At 44.1% G+C, this 21542-nt stretch overlaps 1 protein-coding gene across 2 annotated transcripts in view; it reads right to left on the bottom strand.

The window, feature by feature from the left end:
* Nucleotides 1–1222: 1222 nt before the first annotated feature.
* The window catches only part of arl3b (ADP ribosylation factor like GTPase 3b), a 32081-nt gene continuing 11761 nt past the window's right edge, over nt 1223–21542 (bottom strand). The window contains exons 1-6 of one of the 2 annotated variants that reach the window (XM_046354334.1): nt 9881–10200; nt 9267–9410; nt 3419–3535; nt 3186–3236; nt 2897–3082; nt 1223–2796 (exon numbers count right to left, since the gene is read on the bottom strand). In XM_046354334.1, coding sequence (XP_046210290.1) covers nt 2749–2796; nt 2897–3082; nt 3186–3236; nt 3419–3535; nt 9267–9410; nt 9881–9961 — 627 coding nt within the window. In that variant the 5' untranslated portion in view covers nt 9962–10200 and the 3' untranslated portion in view covers nt 1223–2748. Of the gene's footprint in view, nt 2797–2896; nt 3083–3185; nt 3237–3418; nt 3536–9266; nt 9411–9880; nt 10201–21542 lie in introns of those variants that run through there. The other variant, XM_046354335.1, reaches the window with a different exon arrangement.

Raw genomic sequence — 21542 nt, 5'->3', positions numbered from 1 at the left:
TAGTATAAAAAGCTTTGGTCAGGTCAATAAAAATAGCAGCACAACATTGCTTAGAATCAAGGGCAATGGTGACATCATTGAGGAACTTTAAGGTTGCAGTGACATACATAACCTGAGCAGAAACCAGATTGCCTACCAGAGAGAATACTATAGACCACAAGAAAGATTTCCCAACACTTTTGATAAACAGGGCAAAATAGAAATAGGCCTGTAACAGTTTGGATCAGCTTGATCTCCCCCTTTAAAGTCGCATTAGAAGAGATTAGTAAATGTTGGACGGGCAAGGAGGCATGGCTGAGTCAAATAGGAATCCTGACTTAATGAAGTGTTGATTAAAGAGCTCAGCCATGTGCTTCTTGTCAGTAACAACGACATCCTCAACATTAACGGACATGGGCAGCAAATTACACCCTATTACCTATGTAGTGCACCACTTTTGACCAGGGCCAAAAGGGCTGTAAGGGCACTGTGTAGGAAATAGGGTGCCATTTGGGAAGTAGCCTCTCGGTCTGTGCCCAGAGATTTAAAGACATCTACACTTTGATCTTAAACTAGGTATTTATGCTCAGACGTTATCAGACACTTTGAGCCAAAGTCACATACAGTTAGCAGCATATATATATTCAGATAGTGCCTGGCCCAAGTAGGAATCGAGAGAGAGTGTTTCACAATGGGACCTTTTATAGTCCCACAGCCACAAGCCCTCAGAATGCATTGCTCTCTCACATGCACACAGCTGGATGTCAGTGTTTTATGACCAGTGTTCTCTCCCCTATAACAGATGCAACACCCTCACAACTATGTGCAGCAGGCCTGAACCAACCACGGAACAGCTGTGGTCTGACTAGTAGTTAAACATAGGCCTGTAGGAGTCGACTGTAGCGGAAGGCTGCCACACACACACACAGAGAGAGGGAGCTGCCTTCTTCAGGGGCTCAACCAGCTGGGCCTTTTCAATGTCAAAACCAGCTGACCCCACCTGTGTGAGGCGAGGTTGGTCTGTGACCCCACCTGTGTGTGTGTGACGCTAGTGTTTTGGAGATGGAGAGACCCGGCACCAGAGCCCTTTACAAAGACTGGCAAATATACAAGGGTATAGGCAGCGAACAGGTAAAGTGGTGTCATCCATAGCTCATCACACAGAAGTGTGTGTGTGTGTGTGTGTGTGTGTTGGCTGGTCCTCTTTTTACTACCACGACAGCCAGCTCAGAAAACAATGCAATTTCTTCCCATCACATTTTATTCACGGACCTTCAATCCTTGGACAGATCACATTCAAGAATATTAAAAGGAAAGAGCCTTGTTTAAATGCCCTCTAAAACCCAAGACAATGAAACACTTGAGAAATACACTGGTCATTTATCCCTGTTAAAATCTATCAACACCGGTGAAGGCTGGTGGGAGGAGTTATAAGAGTACAGGCTCATTGTAATGACTGGAATGGAAAGACCGGAACAGAGTCAAACATGTGGTTTCCATGTTTGATACAGTTCCAATTATTCCATTCTATCCTCCTATAGCTCCTTCCACCAGCCTCCACTAATCTACATATGCAAATACAATAGATTACATAGTACAGGTGTAATATATACTCTACTGCATGCACATAACATGAATAGGGGTGGCAGGTAGCCTAGTGGTTAGACATGTAACCGAAAGGTTGCAAGATCAAAACCCCGAGCTGACAAGGTAAAAATCTGTCGTGCTGGCCCTGAACAAGGCAGTTAACCCACTGTTCCTAGGCCATCACTGAAAATAATAATTTGTTCTTAACCGACTTGCCTAGTTAAATAAAGGTAAAATAAAAAATTATGGGGGCGAGTTATATACAATTGATCATCAAAAATGTAGTCTTTTCTATTTTATTTATTAGGTTCTGTCCAAAATGGCACACTATTCACTAGATAGGGCTCTACTCATATGGGCTGTGGTCTACTCTAGTTAATTATTTAGGGAACAGAGTGTCATTTCAGAGTTGTCCTATAGTGTTTTTGTGTGTGCGTTTTTAAAATCTACATATTAACACACGTAACCTTTTCACAGGGGAGTAAAGCACAGTATACAATGTTGCCCTGTCATCCTAGTAAACCAGTAACCACACACTGTATCTATTATTTGTAAGCAAATTACCCTCTACTTCACCATAAATAGGGAATTACAAAAATATACCCTACTTCCAACAGAACTGCAGCGAGAAAAGCTTGGAGCATGGAATAAAAAAACTGAGCAAACTGTACAAATAAGAAAAATATGTAAAGAAAGATCAAATGAGAGGGGGAGAGAGGTAGCCTGGGTAACAGTCTGTTTTGATAGCATTCCACTCCTTACCACTCATGTTATGCTTTGGCATACAGTAGGACAGTACAAGGAGTGGAATATAAGACAAACGGACTGGTACCGAGGCTAGGAGAGAGGGAAGAGGCTGGTGTTGTGGTGAAGGACAGTAGAAAGGTCTGGAATGTCCTGGGACGGAATTTCTTAACAGGGTGGAGGTGATATGGTTAGGCTGGTGGGTCTCCTGGGATGGGTTTCCTTCCCTTTGTACCCCCAAATACAAATACTCCATTTTGAAGAGCAACAATGGAAGTTGTAGTTCTCGCGAGAAATGTAGTTTAGTAAACAATGTCTATTGACCAGCAAGGCAGTTAAAAACTTTCTTCAAGTCCATGTTTAGTGTGTACATTCACAAGTACAACCCATCCTCCCACAGGCTTAGGTTGTGTGTGTATGAGAAAGCAGACAGCTGTGCTACTTCTTCTTAGCATTGACACTCTTGCAGACCCAGTTCATTCCATCCTGAAAGGAAACAGAAATAATAAAATGTCACTTCCTGAAGTGAAAACATGAATTGACCCCAACCCCTGTTGTAGATTGATGGTTAGGGCTGGTGTCTCACCTGTACACCCTCTCCAGTGAGGGCAGAGCAGGACTGGATCTGCCAGACGCGGTCCCGGATAGTGTGCAGGTTGAGTCCCTCAGCAATCTCAGAAGCTGGGGCAGCCGTCAGCAGGTCTTGCTTGTTGGCAAAGATCAGCACTGGAACCCCACTCAGCTTCTCCTCATCCAACAGCTCAGCCAGCTCCTAGAACACAAACCAGCATGGGATCCCCAATATAAACGTATGTATACGTCAAATGTGCACATTACACAGCCCACAAACATCACTGAAGAGAAAGAAAACTCACCTGTCCCGTCTCTTCGAATCTTTTTCTGTCCGCACTGTCGATGACGTAAATCTGAAATACGGTAGTATCTCCATTCAAAATGATTATTCACACACTACTGGTTGTGTGTGTGTATGCATATATACACACACATACACACACACACATATATATATATATATATATATATAAAAACAAATATAAAAGTATAAAAGTAAGACCCCCATAAAGGAAGCTACGGTTGAGCCACTCACCAGCACATCAGTGTTCTCAAAGTAATTTCTCCAGTAGGGTCTGATCTTCCTCTGTCCCCCGATGTCCCACACATTCAGCTTAAAACCCTGAGACTGAACACTCTTTATGTTGAAGCCCTGGAGAGAGAGGGGGGGGCTTGGGTTTAGAAGTGTTAGGGCTCCATTTTAACAAACCTAATGCAATGGTAAAACTAAGTGCTGGCAGCAGGGCTGGGTTTTTCGCTGAATAAACAAGCTGTAGGTGTGACGAGGGCTTGGCCACTCACTGGCCAATCAAGGCGTTCCATGGCTTAATACTGGATGAGTTTCTCTTAAGTTCTGTAGGTTATTGATGACTAACATACTCCTTCACGGAATCATGGCTCTCTGCAGATATACCGTCACCGTCTATACAGCCAGCTGGGTTCTCAGTACACCGCGCACAGGATTAAAGAACTCACCGGGATGAAGAAAGGCGGGGGTGAATGTTTCATGATTGGTCATGGTGAGATTGTGATAATGTACAGAAACTCAAGTCCTTTTGTTTACACAACCTAGAATACCTCACAATTAAAATGGTGACCGTATTACCTCCCAAGGGAATTCTCTTCGGTTATAGTCATAGCCGTGTATATTCCCCCTCAAGCCGATACCACGACGGCCCTCAAGGAACTACACTGGACTTTGTTCCTACTGGAAACCACATATCCTGAGGCTGCATTTATTGTAGCTGGGGATTTTAACAAAGCAAATTTGAGGAAAACACTACCGAAGTTCTATTAACAACTTGACTGTAGTACTCGGGCTGCTAAAAAAACAATAATAAATAATAATAATAAAAAATAAAATAAAAAACACTCGACCACTGCTACGCCAACTTCCGGGATGCCTACAAGGCCCTCCCCCACCCCCGGCAAATCCGACCATGACTTAATTTTGTTCACCCCCTCCTATAGGCAGAAACTCAAACAGGAAGTACCCGTGCTAAGGTCTTTTCAACGCTGGTCTGACCAATTGGAATCCAGGCTTCAAGCAGGAAGCACAGGATATACTGCGAACACCCGACATAGCCAACATCCCCGTTATTGGCAAGAGAAAGAGATGCAGGTACAGAGGACAGAGCGGGGTGCCTCGTAAGGATCCGGAGAAGGCGAGTGGGGAAGCTGCTGTTACCGTCAATATTACTCTCCAACGTACAATAAATTATACGAGGTACGATCACGAATATCCTACCAACGAGGCATCAAAAAACTAACATCTTATGTTTCACAGAATCGTGGCTGAATGAATGATGACATGGATATTTAGCTAGCAGGAGATTATATATATGCTGCACCGGCTAGATAGAACAGCACACTCTGGTAAGATGGGGGGGGGGGGGGGGGGGTCTGTACATATTTGTAAACAACTGCTGGTGCACGAAATCTAAGGAGATACACTATAGACCACACTATTTTCCAAGAGAGTTTTCATCTATACTTTTTGTGGCTGTTTATTTATCACCACAGACGGACGCTGGCACTAAGACCGCAGTATATGGAAATAAGCAAACAGCAAACCGCTCACCCAGAGGTGGCGCTCCTAGAGGCCGGGGACTTTAACTTCTTATGGCTGCAGGGGCAGTAGAGTAGCTTGGATGAAAAGGTGCCCATTGTAAACGGCCAGCTCCTCAGTCTCAGTTGCTAATATATGCATATTATTATTATTATTATTAGTATTGGATAGAAAACACTAAAGTTTCCAAAACTGTCAAAATATTGTCTGTGAGTATAACAGAACTGATATTGCAGGTGAAACCCTGAGGAAAATCAAACCAGGAAGTGGCTTCTTTTTTGAAAACTCCATGTTCCATAGCCTCCCTCTGCTCCATTTAAAGGGATATCAACCAGATTCCTTTTCCTATCGCTTCCTCAAGGTGTCAGTCTTCAGACAGATTTTCAGGCTTTTATTTTGAAAAATGAGCCAGAAAGATAACATTGTGTCCGGTGATCACATGAGTTTTGCTCGCGCAACAGAGTTTGGGCTGCCATTGCCTTTCCCTCTCCTACTGATAAAGACATTTGCGGTTGATATATTATCCATTATATATTTTAAAACAACCCGAGGATTGATTATAAAAAAAACGTTTGACATGTTTCTGTTGAGATTATGGAAACTATTTGGAATTTGTCAGCGTTGTCGTGACCGCCCTTTCCTGTGGATTTTTGAACATAACCCGCCAAACAAACAGAGGTATTTTGGATATAAAAATAATGGAACAAAAGGAACATTTATTGTGTAACTGGGAGTCTCGTGAGTGAAAACATCCGAAGATCAAAAGGTAAACAATTAATTTGATTGCTTTTCACCACCAAGCTACTTGATGCTAAGTGTACATTAAGTGTATCGATCGCGCGACAAAACATTAACGCTTGGATTGCTTCTGCTGTAAAGCATATTTTCAAAATCTGACACAACAGGTGGATTAACAAAAGGCTAAGCTGTGTTTTCCTATATTGCACTTGACATTTCATGAATATAAATATTTTTAGTAATATTCATTGAATGTGGCGCTATGCAATTCAGCGGTTGTTGATGACAATTATCCCCTTAACGGGATTGCAGCCATAAGTTAATACAGGGAAACTTAAATCAATTTTACCTAATTTCTATCAACATGTTAAATGCACAACCAGAGGGATAAAAAAAAAGTCTAGATCACCTGTACTCCACACACAGAGACGCGTAACAAAGCTCTCCCCCACCCTCCATTTGGTAAATCCGACAACAATTCTATCCACCTGATTCCTGCTTAGAAGCTAAAATTAAAGCTGGAAGCACCAGTGACTCAGTCTATAAAAAAAAGTGGTCAGATGAAGCAGATGCTAAACTACAGGACTGCATGGCTATCACAGACTGGATTATGTTCCCTGATTCTTCCGATTGCATTGAGGAGTACACCACATCAGTCACTAGCTTCATCAATAAGTGCATTGATGATGTCCCCACAGTGACTGTACACACATATCCATGGCTTCTGGTTGGGGTTACAGGCAACATTCGCAATGAGCTAAGAGGTAGAGATGCCGCTTTCAAGGTGGGGGACTCTAACCCGGAAGATAATAAGAAATCCTGCTATGCCCTCCGACAAACCATCAAACAGGCAAAGCACCAAAACAGGGCTAAGATTGAATTGTACTTCACCGGCTCAGACACTCGTCTTATTACAGACTACAAAAGGGAAGCACAGCCACGAGCTGCCCAGTCACACTTGCCTACCAGACGAGCTAAATCACTTCTATGCTCGCTTAGAAGCTGTTCTGGATGACTCTGATCACTCTCTCCGTAGCTGACGTGAGTAAGACCTTTAAATAGGTCAACATTCAGATGGATTACCAGGAAGTGTGCTCCAGGCGTGTGCTGACCAACTGGCAGGTGTCTTCACTGACATTTTCAACATGTCCCTGATTGAGTCTGTAATACCAACATGTTTCAAGCTGACCACCATAGTCCCTGTGCCCAAGAAAACTAAAGGTAACCTGACTAAATGATGACAGACCCGTAGCACTTACGTCCGTAGCCATGAAGTGCTTTGAAAGGCTGGCAATGGCTCACATTGACACCATTATCCCAGAAACCCTAGACCCACTCCAACCTGCATACCGCCCAAACAGCTCAGCGTTCAATACCATATTACCCTCAAAGCTCTAAACTAAGGATCCTGGGACTAAACGGCTCCCTCTGCAACTGGATACTGGACTTCCTGACGAGCTGCCCCCAGGTGGTGAGGGTAGGTAGCAACACATCTACCACGCTGATCCTCAACACTGGAGCCCCCCAGGGGTGCGTGCTCAGTCCCCTCCCGTACTCCCTCTTCACCCACGACTGCGTGGCCAGGCATGACTCGAACAACATCATTAAGTTTGCCGATGACACAACAGTGGTAGGCCTGATCACCAACAATGATGAGACAGCCTATAGGTAGGTCAGAGACCTGGCCGGGTGGTGACAGAATAACAACCCATCCCTCAATGTAACCAAGAGTAAGGAGATAATTGTGGACTACAGGAAAAGGAGGACCAAGCACACCCCCATTGTCATCGATGGGGCTGTAGTGGAGCAGGTTGAGAGCTTGCTGCTACTCTCCGTTTACCATATATACCTTAACTAATCATTCATGTACCTACTACCTCAATTAGCCCGACTAACCGGTGTCCCTGCACATTGGCTACCTGGATTATCTGCATTGTGTCCCGCCACCCCCCAACCCTTTTTACACTGTTGCTACTACTCGGTTTACCATATATTCATAGTCACTTTAACCATACCAACATGTACATACTACCTCAATTAGCCTGACTAACCGGTGCCTGTATATAGCCTCACTACTGTTATAATTCACTGTCTTTTTACTGTTGTTATTATTTCATTACTTATCTATTGATCACCTAATACTTGTTTTTTTAACTTAAAAATTGCACTGTTGGTTAGGGTCTGTAAATAAGCATCTCTGTAAGGTCTACACCTGTTGTAATTCAGCGCACGTGACAAAAAAAGCTTTTATTTGATTAATAGGCCTGATTACCAACAATGATGAGACAGCCTACAGGAAGGAGATGAGGGCCCTGGCGGACTGGTGCCAGGAAAATAACTTCTCCCTCAACAAAACGAAGGAGCTGATCATGGACTTCAGGAAACAGCAGATGGAGCACCCCAGTATCCACATCGACCCGACTGCAGTGGAGAAGGTGAAAAGCTTCCCTGATGACCTGAAATGGTCCAACCACACAGACAGTGTGGTGAAGAAGGCGCAACAGCATCTCTTCAACCTCAGAAGGCCGAAGAAATGTAGCTTTGGCCCCAAGACACTCAAACTTTTAAATAATAATATAATAATAATAATAATATATGCCATTTAGCAGACGCTTTTATCCAAAGCGACTTACAGTCATGTGTGCATACATTCTACGTATGGGTGGTCCCGGGAATCGAACCCACTACTCTGGCGTTACAAGCGCCATGCTCTACCAACTGAGCTACAGAAGGACCACAGAAGGACCACTTTTACAGATGCACAATTGAGAGCATCCTGTCGGGCTGCATAACCACCTTGTACGGCAACTGCAATGCCCGCAACCGCTCTTCAGAGGGTGGTGCAGTACCCATAATGAATCACCAGGGGCACACTGCCTGCCCTCCAGGACACCTACAGCACTCGATGTCACAGGAAGGCCAAAAAGATCATCAATGACATCAACCACCCGAGCCACTGCCTGTTCACCCCGCTACCATCCAGAAGGCGAGGTCAGTATAGGTGCATCAAAGCTGGGACCGAGAGACTGAAAAACAGCTTCTATCCCAAGGACATTAGTCTTAAATAGCCATCCCTAACTAGCTACCACCCGGTTATGTAATTCTGCACCTTAGAGGCTGCTGCCTTAAGACTGGTCACTTTATTAATGTTTACATACTGCTATACTCATTTCATATGTATATACTGTATTCTACTGTATTTTAGTCAATGGCACTCCGAAATTGCTCGTCCTAATATTTATATATTTCTTTATTCCATTCTTTGACTTTAGATGCTTGTGTATTGTTGTGAATTGTTAGATATTACTGCACTGTAGCTAGGAACACAAGCAGTTGGCTACACCCTCAATAACATCTGCATGTGACCAATATATTTGACTTGATAAATACCAATTAGACCGGGGGCACAGAATATTCTTATCATAGTACAGTTTACAGTATTAAATAGCATAGGCTACAGTAATGAGTGATAGCACAGGAAAAAAGAAAAAAACATCCACTGTTTGATATTACTGCACTTCTACCGTAAAAAAATTTAGAATGCTAGGCTCCCCTAAAGGTGTGTGTTCCTCATTACCTGTGTGGGAGTGATGTGACTGATGTCCTCAGAGGCCAGTTGTTTCAGTAGCGTGGTCTTTCCGCCGTTGTCCAAACCCAACAACAAGATCCGAACCTCCTGATCAGGTGTGCTCTTTAGCTTTCGAAGGATTGACAGCAAACCCTGCAATATATCAAAACACAATCCATTATGGGTAATCCCGAGTCGTGACATGACCAACGGATGAGCAACAGGAGCATACCTGCTATTTGCCAGAGGATTCCGACCCTACCGTTATACTAGTTTACAAGGGTTCAGAACGCAATCATGGTTACATTAAAGGAAAATCCACCCAAAACCAGTAATAAGTGATAAATAACAATATGAAAATAATATTTTTTTTAGAACAAATGTTTCCGTTTGGCGTTATAATAAGGTTGGTAGCAACATGGAAAATCGTGGTGAAAATCTGTTGCAGCTCAAATAGACTACAAATTCCACAACGCAATGCTCGCTCTATGGGCGGGCTAGGTAGCAAACACACAATAATACCAACAACAATATTAGCATGTAAAGTAACTAGTTAGCTGTAAAAAAAAAAAAAAAATAGCCTGAACAAACTGCACCGTCAATTTATGAGTCTACAATCTCACCATATTCAACCTGCAGATAGATGTGCCGCTAACATTCGCAACCGCAGATATACTTTTGAGGAAATGGGAAACGTTGCCCATACTACGTCAATGGGCCGTGCGGTGCATTCTGGGCGATTCTAGGACAAGGAGCACTCTCCTTCAAGGAGTGAATGGGAGTCTTGGGCGCTCGTTTAAACACCCAACATGGGAAACAATTTTGTCAACAAGACGCACAACATTACAAATATTTCAAGATTTGTGACCTGTTGCCACGAGAAAAGGGCAGAAGAAGAACAAACACCATTGTAAATACAACCCATATTTATGCTTATTCATTTCATATTGTGTCCTTTAACTATTTGTACATTGTATATATATATATAATATGACATTTGTAATGTCTTTACTGTTTTTAAACTTCTGTATGTGTAATGTTTACTGTTAATTTTTGTTGTTTTTCACTTTATATATTCACTTTGTATGTTGTCTACCTCACTTGCTTTGGCAATGTTAACACATGTTTCCCATGCCAATAAAGCCCTTGAATTGAATTGAAATTGAATTAATTAACCTGCTATCTGTAATATCTTATAGCTTTGGAATCATAACATTACGTGTCGAATAGTTTAGCAACCGCTTCAAGCAAGCATGTCAACGTCAACGCGATTGGTCGACAGTCTGCTGGGTGGGGCGTTATGTTCCTTAGTTAATTAGATTCCTATATCCTTTCTATAATATCTCTGGCAACGGCACCATGCTATGCACCCTGAACTAAACAGGCAGACAAATAAGAAACATGTTTTAGACGCTCCGTTAAATTAAAAAAAAGATCGGAATATCGGTAGGAATATCGCAAAAAGATTATCAATGGCTCATTCGAGAGAAGACATAGGCCAGTATTGAAATAATTTTCGCGATCTAAAAGTCTTATTAACTTCCAGTATTCCTATTAACTTCCAATGTAGTGAGAGACAGTAGTGAGAGACAGAAGTGTGCTATATGGCAGACCAATCCCAAATCATCTCTCGGCATGTCCAGCCCGCGGCAGGTAGCCTAGTGGTTAGAGCGTTCGGCAGGTAACCGAAAGGTCGGCAGATCGAATCCCCGAGCTGACAAGGTAAAAATGTGTCCTTCTGCCCCTGAACAAGGCAGTTAATCCACTGTTCCTAGCCAGTCATTGTAACTAATAACTTGCTCTTAACTGACTTTCCTAGTTGAATAAAAGGTTCAATTAAAAAAAAAAAATATATATATATATATACATACAAAAAAAAATCTCAGCAAATTATGGCTAGAGGAAAGTTTGCCGACTTTTTCTGTGCCTAAACCAACTAGGCTCGTAAATTAACAATTTTATTTGTATTTACAGATCGCATGCAAGGTTATCCTTTGCACCCCAATATTTTTATTTCTACTTTGCACATTCTTCCATTGCAAAACTACCATTCCAGTGTTTTACTTGCTATATTGTATTTACTTTGCAACCATGGCCTTTTTTGCCTTTACCTCCCTTCTCACCTCATTTGCTCACATTGTATATAGACTTGTTTATGCTAGTTTATGCTAGCTAGCAGTAGCCACTGCAGACATTTTGGAATGGCACGTCGTGTTGAACAACAAAGTAGCTGATAGGTGCCATTTCAAAATGGCTGCGGTGGCCACTGATTCCAAGAACACAGGATGTGATGTTACTATCCTTTGTGCAAGCACTTCCAAGAGTTAATGAACAGTGAGCGTGGTGAAATTTGGGGAGCGCATCGTCAGTAGTGTGTGTACCTTTGGTTCCTAGGGTGTTTCGGCCTTTCACACTATACACCCTCCTCAAAGGCGGCCAGCGACAGGGTGATCAATCCTACGCTTGCGTCCCATTCCCAATTAGTCATAGGAGTTGCCTTGTTGTTGATAGCAAACATCCCATGGGACTATGCATGGCAGGGGCGTCCTCCTCCCTGAGTCAATCATTGTTGACCGCATACCTCCTGGCCCTCTCATTTCGGGGCCCAGCTGGGGTCTTTCCTCTTCATCCAGAGCCACTGACTGCTGCCTTCTGCCGCCTCTGATACAGCTTTGATTGCCGAACGCTGGCTCTGGCCCTTAATTCCCAGGTCTCTAAGCAGTCTGGTTGTAGATGTTGCCACAAAACCTCTGCAGCCCACCTCCACTGGTCGGACTTCTGTGTTCCAGCCATGATGCCGTGCTTCGGCAGCTAGATCAGCATAGCACAGATGTTTTCGCTCATAAGCCTCATCTACTGAGTTTTCCCAGGGTACTGTGAGCTCAATGATGAAGACCTTATTGAGTGAACGGGACCAGAGCACCATGTCAGGTCTTAGGGTGGTGGTTGCGATCTCCGGAGGAAACACAAGTTGCCGGCCAATGTCAGCTAGCATTTTCCAGTCGCGGGCCAAGCACAGCTGGTCTCGCTCTAATGGTGTAGAGCCGCTCTTCGGTGGTTTAGCCCCTTCGCGGACAAAGTTTGTCCATAAGGAGTGTGATGCTGCTGTGGGTGGTAGGGAGTTGGTGGCAGCTCGCTTGTCCTCCAGGGCGGACGCAAGGTTTTTAAGGACTTGGTTGTGACGCCAAGTGTAGCGTCCTTGGGCGAGGCTTGTTTTACAGCCTGTGAGAATGTGCCTGAGGTTGGCTGGCATGGAACAGAGGGCACAGTCCGGATCTTCACCATACCATTGGTGAAGATTAACTGGTGTTGGAAGGACGTCATATGTTGCTCTGATGGAAAAGCTCAACCGCCTCGCTTCCATGGCCCACAGATCCTTCCAGCTGATCTTCCTCTTCTCCACACTGTCCCATCGAGTCCACTGTCCCTGTTTGGCAAGAGAGACTGCCTTGGCCCACCTTGCAGCCTCCTCCTGATGGCGTACTTCCTGCACTACCATCTTCCGCCGCTCTGGTGCAGTGGCCTTACTCCAAGCAGCACGGCTAGTTAGCCCAAGGCCTCCTCTCCCTTGCTGAACATGACCCACAATGTCAGCATGTCTGAGGGCTGCTGTTGCCTCCTGGACTGCTTTTCCTGGCCTCCATTTGCGCCCAGTTGCCAAGGTCGGCGCGTTGTTGCTCACCACTGGGTCTCGAGATTCATTCAGTGTCATTTGGAGCCTGGTTTTTGCACACTTGAATTCCTCTGTTAGACTGGTGAGGGGCAGCTTGAGGACACCATCTCCATAGAGGCCTATGGTGGTAAGGCATCGTGGAACTCCAAGCCACTTCTTTAAGTAGCCTGTGACTCCTCTTTCCATCTTCTCCACTGTTGAGATTGGAACCTCATACAGTGCTAAGGGCCACAACACCCGGGGTAGGAGACCAAACTGCAGACACCAGGCCTTTAACTTTCCAGGTAGCTGGGTGTTGTCGATGGACTGTAGGCTACTACTGATGTCTTTGCGCAGCTGTTGCACCTGGTCTTTGTCCTTCAGGCTTGCATCATACCACCTTCCAAGGCTTTTTACCGGCTGCTCAGACACTGTTGGGATTTGGACATCTCCGATGAAGAATTTCAGGTCAGAGAGTACTCCCTTCACAATCGAGATGCTGCGTGACTTGGATGGTTTAATCTTCATACGGGCCCAGCTGATGTTCTCCTCAAGTTTTCTGAGCAGTCTCCTGGTGCATGGGACAGTGGTGGTCAATGTTGTAATGTCGTCCATGTAGGCTCTGAGTGGAGGGAGGCGGAAACCAGAGTCGACTCGCTGTCCACCAGCAACCCATTTTGAGGATCTGATGATAACCTCCATTGCCATTGTGAATGCCAACGGAGAAATGGTACATCCCGCCATTATACCTACATTCAGGCACTGCCATGAGGTGGTGAACTCTGAGGTGGTGAAGCAGAACTGCAGATCCTGGAAGTACGACTTCACCAGGTTTGTGATGGTGTCCGGTATGTGGAAAAATCTGAAGGCAGACCACAGGAGTTCATGGGGTACAGAGCCAAATGCATTGGCGAGGTCGAGGAAGACTACATGGAGGTCCCTTTTCTCCACCTTGGCCATTTGGATCTGATGCCAGATCATGCTGGAATGTTCCAAGCAGCCAGAGAACCCTGATATTCCTGCCTTCTGTACAGATGCATCGACGTACGTATTCCTTTGTAGGTACTCGGCCATCCTCTGGGCAATGACCCTAAAGAAGATTTTTCCCTCGACATTCAGTAAGGAGATTGGGCGGAATTGGCTGATGTTCACTGCATCCTTCTCCTTAGGGATCAGGACCCCGCCTGCCCTACGCCACACTTTGGGTATTATCTTCTTCTGCCAAGCTGTTCTCATAAGCCTCCAGAGGAACCTCAGGACGTCTGGTGTGTTCTTATACACTTTGTACGGGACTCCATTTGGCCCCGGGCCTGATGCTGTTCTTGCCCGTCGAACTGTGTCTTCCACCTCTTTCCATGTCGGAGGGCTGGTCTCAATATGATGTTCTGGGGGTTCAATGGGTGGGATATCTGATGGGATGGCCAGATGTTCATGTCGCTTTGAGTCAACGTTTGTTATTCTCAGGTGCTCCTCTAGGTCTTTCTTTGTTGTTTTTAGAGCTCCACTTTTTTTTCTCTTTTGTGAAGAGACTTTTAAGGAACTTGAAGGGATCTTTATAGAATCGAGTTCTAGTTTGTTCTTTTTTCCTTCTGCGTTTCTGTAGGTTCTCTGCTCTACGGAGGGATGCCAACCGGGTTTTGATGTCAGCTTGAAGTGCCTCTATGCCCTCCTTTTCCACTTCCGAGGCCTTCTTCCACTGTTTCTTAAGCTGCCGCCTTTCTTGAACGAGGCGCTTGATTTCTTGTTGCCTTCTGGAAACTGGTGGGGTTGGAACCTTTCTCCCGCCTTTTGCCTCTTCCACTCCAAATCTTTCTGTCCCGTACTCATAGATGATGTCCCCCATCCTCTCCAACTTCTTCTCCACTGTGCCTCGAAGTTTCTCGAGGGTCAAGGTAAGGTCAGTATTCACTGTTTCCCACAACTTCTTGTCACTGGCGCCAGGCCACTTCACATACGGTCTGTGCCCTGGTAGTCTCCTCTCGACTGCAGGTCTGGGAGGCTGGGTGAGTTCCACTCCTGTTGTTGGTTCCACCTCAGTTGCTACTTCGGTGCTTGAGTTTACGTCCTCCATGACAGTGGTACTGATGCACTGCAAACTATGGTTTGCGTCCAGTTGCTGTGCTTCATTCGACTGATTTGATCGCTTTCGCAGAAAGTAATCAATGCGAGTTCTCTGTCTCTCTTTACCCAAACACCCCTTCTTCCCCTGGTGGATCCTCAACCCATGGTGTGATGTAACTTTCCTCCAACCACAGACACATACCTGCATCTGTTTATGGCCCACTGTTGCAGCAGAACTTGTGACAGTTGCTGTGGTGTTCTCTTGTGCTGTGCTCTCATTACTCGTAGTCGTTTCCAGTCCAGTCATTACCATGTTGTCAGCTGATGAGTCATCTTCCGCCCCCGCTCTCGCAGACTCTAGGGGTATTCTCGTATTTTGACTTTCTGTAGCTAAAGCGGGTGTTTCCAACATACTGCGAAGCATGGGAAACTACAGAAATGGGAAGCTACCCCATGACTGTCCCAGTGGGGTCTATTCCCTCCTGTCAGCCGTCTCTCCGTGCCGCCACAAGGACTTTCCCCTGTTGTCAGCTGATCTTTCTCAGCAGTCACTGGACAAGTCCAGATATTCAGATTCCAAGAACACAGGATGAGATGTTACTATCCTTTGTGCAAGCACTTCCAAGAGTTAATGAACAGTGAGCGTGGTGTAATTTGGGGAGCGCATCGTCAGTAGTGTACCTTTGGTTCCTAGGGTGTTTCGGCCTTTCACACTATACACCCTCCTCAAAGGCGGCCAGCGACAGGGTGATCAATCCTACGCTTGCGTCCCATTCCCAATTAGTCAGCATGAGGTTGAAAAGGGCCGTTATCCAGAGGAAATAGCAGCATTTCAATCTTCTTGACTGATCAGTGTGGATAAATGTACAATTTGGAGTAGTGGCATATCCCATCCCTGCTTTGAGGTAAGTTTTTCAAACCATATCTCGGGCCGGCTCCACAGTGTCTTAATGTAACCATGATTGCGTTCCCACCCCAATGCAGCTCAGAGTAAACAAGTGTAAAGGTAGGGGTGGAATCTTCTAGTAAGCCTGCTATTAAAAATGTTGCTGCCATCTTGTCTATTTCAAATCACTCATTGATTGAGACAGATGGGTGTCCACCCCAAAGTGCCACTTCATGTTAACACTCACCTGTCTTGATCAATGAGAGAAGATTTTAAATAGACAAGATGGCGGCATACAAATTGTTGGATTACTTCAGGTACCAAACTCTAAACTCACACAAACCCCTGCAACTAGACGTTTAGAAGACATTGGCTGTTTTCCATGTCTGGAATTGAGGAAGCGTTGCCAAGTTAAGGTTAGTCAAATTCTCTGTGCTATGCAAAACAGTGCCTAACCTATAATGGATGTTCACGTCAGCAGGTTAACTAGCTATTAAAATTAGCCAGATATTGTACCTAGCTAGCTACTTTGCATCCCTCCACAACAGGCTGAACAGATGCCTACAGATGCCTGCGACTCAAGAGGATGCGCAGAGGATAGGGTTGGGCGGTATACCGTATTTTACTACATACCGGTATTGATGCATGGACCGGTTTGGGTTTTTTGCTTGACCACGAGACCACGTTCAGTCTGCATGGTCAATGCAGCACATACAACAATGCTGTTTCCAATTTGATCTTAATATAAATCCACAAGCATTCTATAATTACAATATTAGTTTGTGTTTCTTACATCTACAAACAGCTAGTCTGTATTTTCTTAGCAAGTTAAGCTAAATCGTGTTAGCCACTAATGCTAGTTAGCTGGCTCAGTAACAGTCTGAGCAAACGTAGCTAGCTAATACAGCTTGTTACCAGTGCTGGTGGAGCCCTTAAATCAGCATGTTTGTGCAACAGTATCTTCTAAATCAAAGAGGAACAGGCGAAGCATGAATATGTTGGCTATATGAATAAAGACTTAATGTAGCCAAAGATTAGTGATGGGTCGTTCGAACGAGTCGGCTCTAAGAGACTGCTTTTGTAGGTGAATGTTGGGAGCCGGCTCGCATATCAGAAGAGCGAAACTCAGAAGCACAGTAGCATTTGAATGCATTTAATAATGTAGACAATGTTAGAGCACAGTGTAGAATTTGCCAAAACAAAATCTCATAAAGCCGGTTCTATGCACAACCTACACGGCATATGTGAACTGTGCACACAACTGTGAAGCTAGCTGTAGCGGCGCTTCAAGAAACTAGCGGCCCTGCTAGTGATAGTGGTGGAGCCAGCACCTCCACACGTGGAGATGTATCCACTCAGTCAAGTAGGCCTACTCCGTGACCCACAGCAACGCAGTCTTCTATGGACCAGTTTATGACAAAGTCTGTCTGTAGCAAAACAAGGCCAAATTGATATTGCATTGGCTAAAATGATCGTTACAGCTTTCCAGCCATTTCTGATCGTGGAGGACAGTTTTAGAAATTATAGCAATAGTCTAAATCCAATGTACACAATTCCACCCTTTCAAAATCACTTATTCCACAACTGTACGAGAGCACACAAGCTTCAGTGCGGGAAAGAGTCCAAAAAAGCTACTGCAGTTTGCCTTACAACTTACTGCTGGACATCAAGGGTAACCACTTCTTACATTTCGGTTATATGTTAGTTCATTGAAGATTTCTTTTATGTCTAGCTGTCTTCTGTACTGCTTTGAGTTCAGCTACAGATACACCTCAGAGAACTTGGCAGAGGAACTGTTGAGAGTGGCCAGAGAATGGCGGGTAGATGGAAAAGTGGTCTGTTGTGTTAGCGACAATGCAGCTAACATAACCAAAGTAGGGGTCGACCGATTAATTAGGGCAGATTTCAAGTACTCAAAACAATCGGAAATCTGTATTTTTGGGCGCCGATTTCGTTGTGTCAAGCATTGCGCTATCAACTCCCGAGATGAGGCTGGTGTAACCGATGTGAAATGGCTAGCTAGTTAGCGCGCGCTAATAGCGTTTCAAACGTCACTCGCTCTGAGCCTTCTTGTAGTTGTTCCCCTTGCTCTGCATGGGTAACGCTGCTTCGATGGTGGCTGTTGTCGTTGTGTTGCTGGTTCGAGCCCAGGGAGGAGCGAGGAGAGGGACGGAAGCTATACTGTTACACTGGCAATACTAAAGTGCCTATAAGAACATCCAATAGTCAAAGGTTAATGAAATACAAATGGTATAGAGGGAAAAAGTCCTATAATTCCTATATGAACTACAACCTAAAACTTCTTACCTGGGAATATTGAAGACTCATGTTAAAAGGAACCACCAGCTTTCATACAGTGCCTTGAGAAAGTATTCGGCCCCCTTGAACTTTGCGACCTTTTGCCACATTTCAGGCTTCAAACATAAAGATAAACTGTATTTTTTTGTGAAAAATAAACAACAAGTGGGACACAATCATGAAGTGGAACGACATTTATTGGATATTTCAAACTTTTTTAACAAATCAAAAACTGAAAAATTGGGCGTGCAAAATTATTCAGCCCCTTTACATTCAGTGCAGTAAACTCTCTCCAGAAGTTCAGTGAGGATCTCTGAATGATCCAATGTTGACCTAAATGACTAATGATGATAAATACAATCCACCTGTGTGTAATCAAGTCTCCGTATAAATGCACCTGCACTGTGATAGTCTCAGAGGTCCGTTAAAAGCGCAGAGAGCATCATGAAGAACAAGGAACACACCAGGCAGGTCCGAGATACTGTTGTGAAGAAGTTTAAAGCCGGATTTGGATACAAAAAGATTTCCCAAGCTTTAAACTTCCCAAGGAGCACTGTGCAAGCGATAATATTGAAATGGAAGGAGTATCAGACCACTGCAAATCTACCAAGACCTGGCCATCCCTCTAAACTTTCAGCTCATACAAGGAGAAGACTGATCAGAGATGCAGCCAAGAGGCCCATGATCACTCTGGATGAACTGCAGAGATCTACAGCTGAGAGATCTACAATGTCGTTCCACTTCATGATTGTGTCCCACTTGTTGTTGATTCTTCACAAAAAAATACAGCTTTATATCTTTATGTTTGAAGCCTGAAATGTGGCAAAAGGTCGCAAAGTTCAAGGGGGCCGAATACTTTCGCAAGGCACTGTATGTTCTCATGTTCTGAGCAAGGAAATGAAATGTTAGCTTTCTTACATAGCACATATTGCAGTTTTACGTTCTTCTCCAACACTTTGTTTTTGTATTATTTAAACCAAATTGAACAGGTTTCATTGTTTACTTGAGGCTAAATTTATTTTATTGATATATTATATTAAGTTAAAATAAGTGTTCATTCAGTATTGTTGTAATTGTCATTATTAGAAATAAAATATAAATCGGTATTGGCTTTTCTGGTCCTCCAATAATCAGTATCGGCGTTGAAAAATCATAATCGGTCGACCTCTAAACCAAAGCCATGAAAATGTTCAAATGGACCCATCATCCATGTCTTGCCCACACAATCAACCTGATTGCAAGAGATGCTCTGAAGGTGATGAAGCCCACTGAGGACAAAGTGAAAGCAGCTGTGGAATACTTTCACAGGAACACAGTAGGTCCTGAAAAACTGAAGTCTACACAACGCCAGATGGGGATGCCTGAGCTGAGGCCTAGGCTGCACTACTAGGTGGAATTCAACATTTTATATGTTGAAGCGGTTTCTTGAGTCAAAGGATGCCATCATCTCTACCTTGGCCATTGTCAATGCACCTGTTGATGCTCTGACCCAAGAGGAATGGGAGGTGGTGGAGGAGATGTGCAGAGTCCTGGAACCCTTTGAGCAGGTCAGTGTGGAGATCAGTGGAGAGAGTACAGTAAGCAGTTATTACTACATCATTATTTAATCCAGTATTACATTGGGGCAAAAACGTATTTAGTCAGCCATCAATTGTGCAAGTTCTCCCACTTAAAAAGATGAGAGGCCTGTAATTTATCATAGGTACACTTCAACTATGACAGACAAAATGGGAGAAAAGAAAATCACATTGTAGGATTTTTTATGAATTTATTTGCAAATTATGGTGGAAAATAAGTATTTGGTCACCTACAAACAAGCAAGATTTCTGGCTCTCACAGACCTGTAACTTCTTCTTTAAGAGGGTCCTCTGTCCTCCACTCGTAACCTGTATTAATGGCACCTGTTTGAACTTGTTATCAGTATAAAAGACACCTGTCCACAACTTCAAACAGTCACACTCCAAACTCCACCATGGCCAAGACCAAAGAGCTGTCAAAGGACACCAGAAACAAAATTGTAGACCTGCACCAGGCTGGGAAGACTGAATCTGCAATAGGTAAGCAGCTTGGTTTGAAGAAATCAACTGTGGGAGCAATTATTAGGAAATGGAAGACATACAAGACCACTGATAATCTCCCTGGATCTGGGGCTCCATGCAAGATCTCACCCTGTGTGGTCAAAATGATCACAAGAACGGTGAGCAAAAATCCCAGAACCACACGGGGGGACCTAGTGAATGACCTGCAGAGAGCTGAGACCAAAGTAACAAAGCCTACCATCAGTAACACACTACGCCGCCAGGGACTCAAATCCTGCAGTGCCAGACGTGTCCCCCTGCTTAAGCCAGTACATGTCCAGGCCCGTCTGAAGTTTGCTAGAGAGCATTTGGATGATCCAGAAGAAGATTGAGAGAATGTCATATGGTCAGATGAAACCAAAATATAACTTTTTGGTAAAAACTAAACTCGTCGTGTTTGGAGGACAAAGAATGCTGAGTTGCATCCAAAGAACACCATACCTACTGTGAAGCATGGGGGTGGAAACATCATGCTTTGGGGCTGTTTTTCTGCAAAGGGACCAGGACGACTGATCCGTGTAAAGGAAAGAATGAATGGGGCAATGTATCGTGAGATTTTGAGTGAAAACCTCCTTCCATCAGCAAGGGCATTGAAGATGAAACGTGGCTGGGTCTTTCAGCATGACAATGATCCTAAACACACCGCCAGGGCAACGAAGGGGTGGCTTCGAAAGAAGCATTTCAAGGTCCTGGAGTGGCCAAGCCAGTCTCCAGATCTCAACCCCATAGAAAATCTTTGGAGGGAGTTGAGTCTGTGTTGCCCAGCAACAGCCCCAAAACATCACTGCTCTAGAGGAGATCTGCATGGAGGAATGGGCCAAAATACCAGTAACTGTGTGGAAACCTTGTGAAGACTTAAAGAAAACGTTTGACCTCTGTCATTGCCAACAAAGGGTATATAACAAAGTATTGAGATCAACTTTTGTTATTGACCAAATACTTATTTTCCACCATAATTTGCAAATAAATTCATAAAAAATCCTACAATGTGATCTTCTGGATTTTTTTTCTCATTTTGTCTGTCATAGTTGAAGTGTACCTATGATGAAAATTACAGGCCTCATCTTTTTAAGTGGGAGAACTTGCACAATTGGTGGCTGACTAAATACTTTTTTGCCCCACTGTATTTTATTTTAAAAGTTGGATGGAATTTCAACTGGCAGGGCCAAGAATAAATACATCAACCTTGGTAAGATTTTAATTTTGATTATGTTGAGCCTACCTAACTAGAAAAAGGGAGAGATCTCCATCTCTGAACATCGGATTCAATATTATCTATTAAAAGGAAAGTAATTGATTTTATACGCCTC

Source organism: Oncorhynchus gorbuscha, linkage group LG06 (genome assembly GCF_021184085.1).
Source record: "Oncorhynchus gorbuscha isolate QuinsamMale2020 ecotype Even-year linkage group LG06, OgorEven_v1.0, whole genome shotgun sequence".
Classification (NCBI taxonomy): Eukaryota; Metazoa; Chordata; class Actinopteri; order Salmoniformes; family Salmonidae; genus Oncorhynchus; species Oncorhynchus gorbuscha.
The sequence above is the reverse complement of the archived record's forward strand: the minus strand, read 5'-3'. Positions and strand labels throughout refer to the sequence as shown.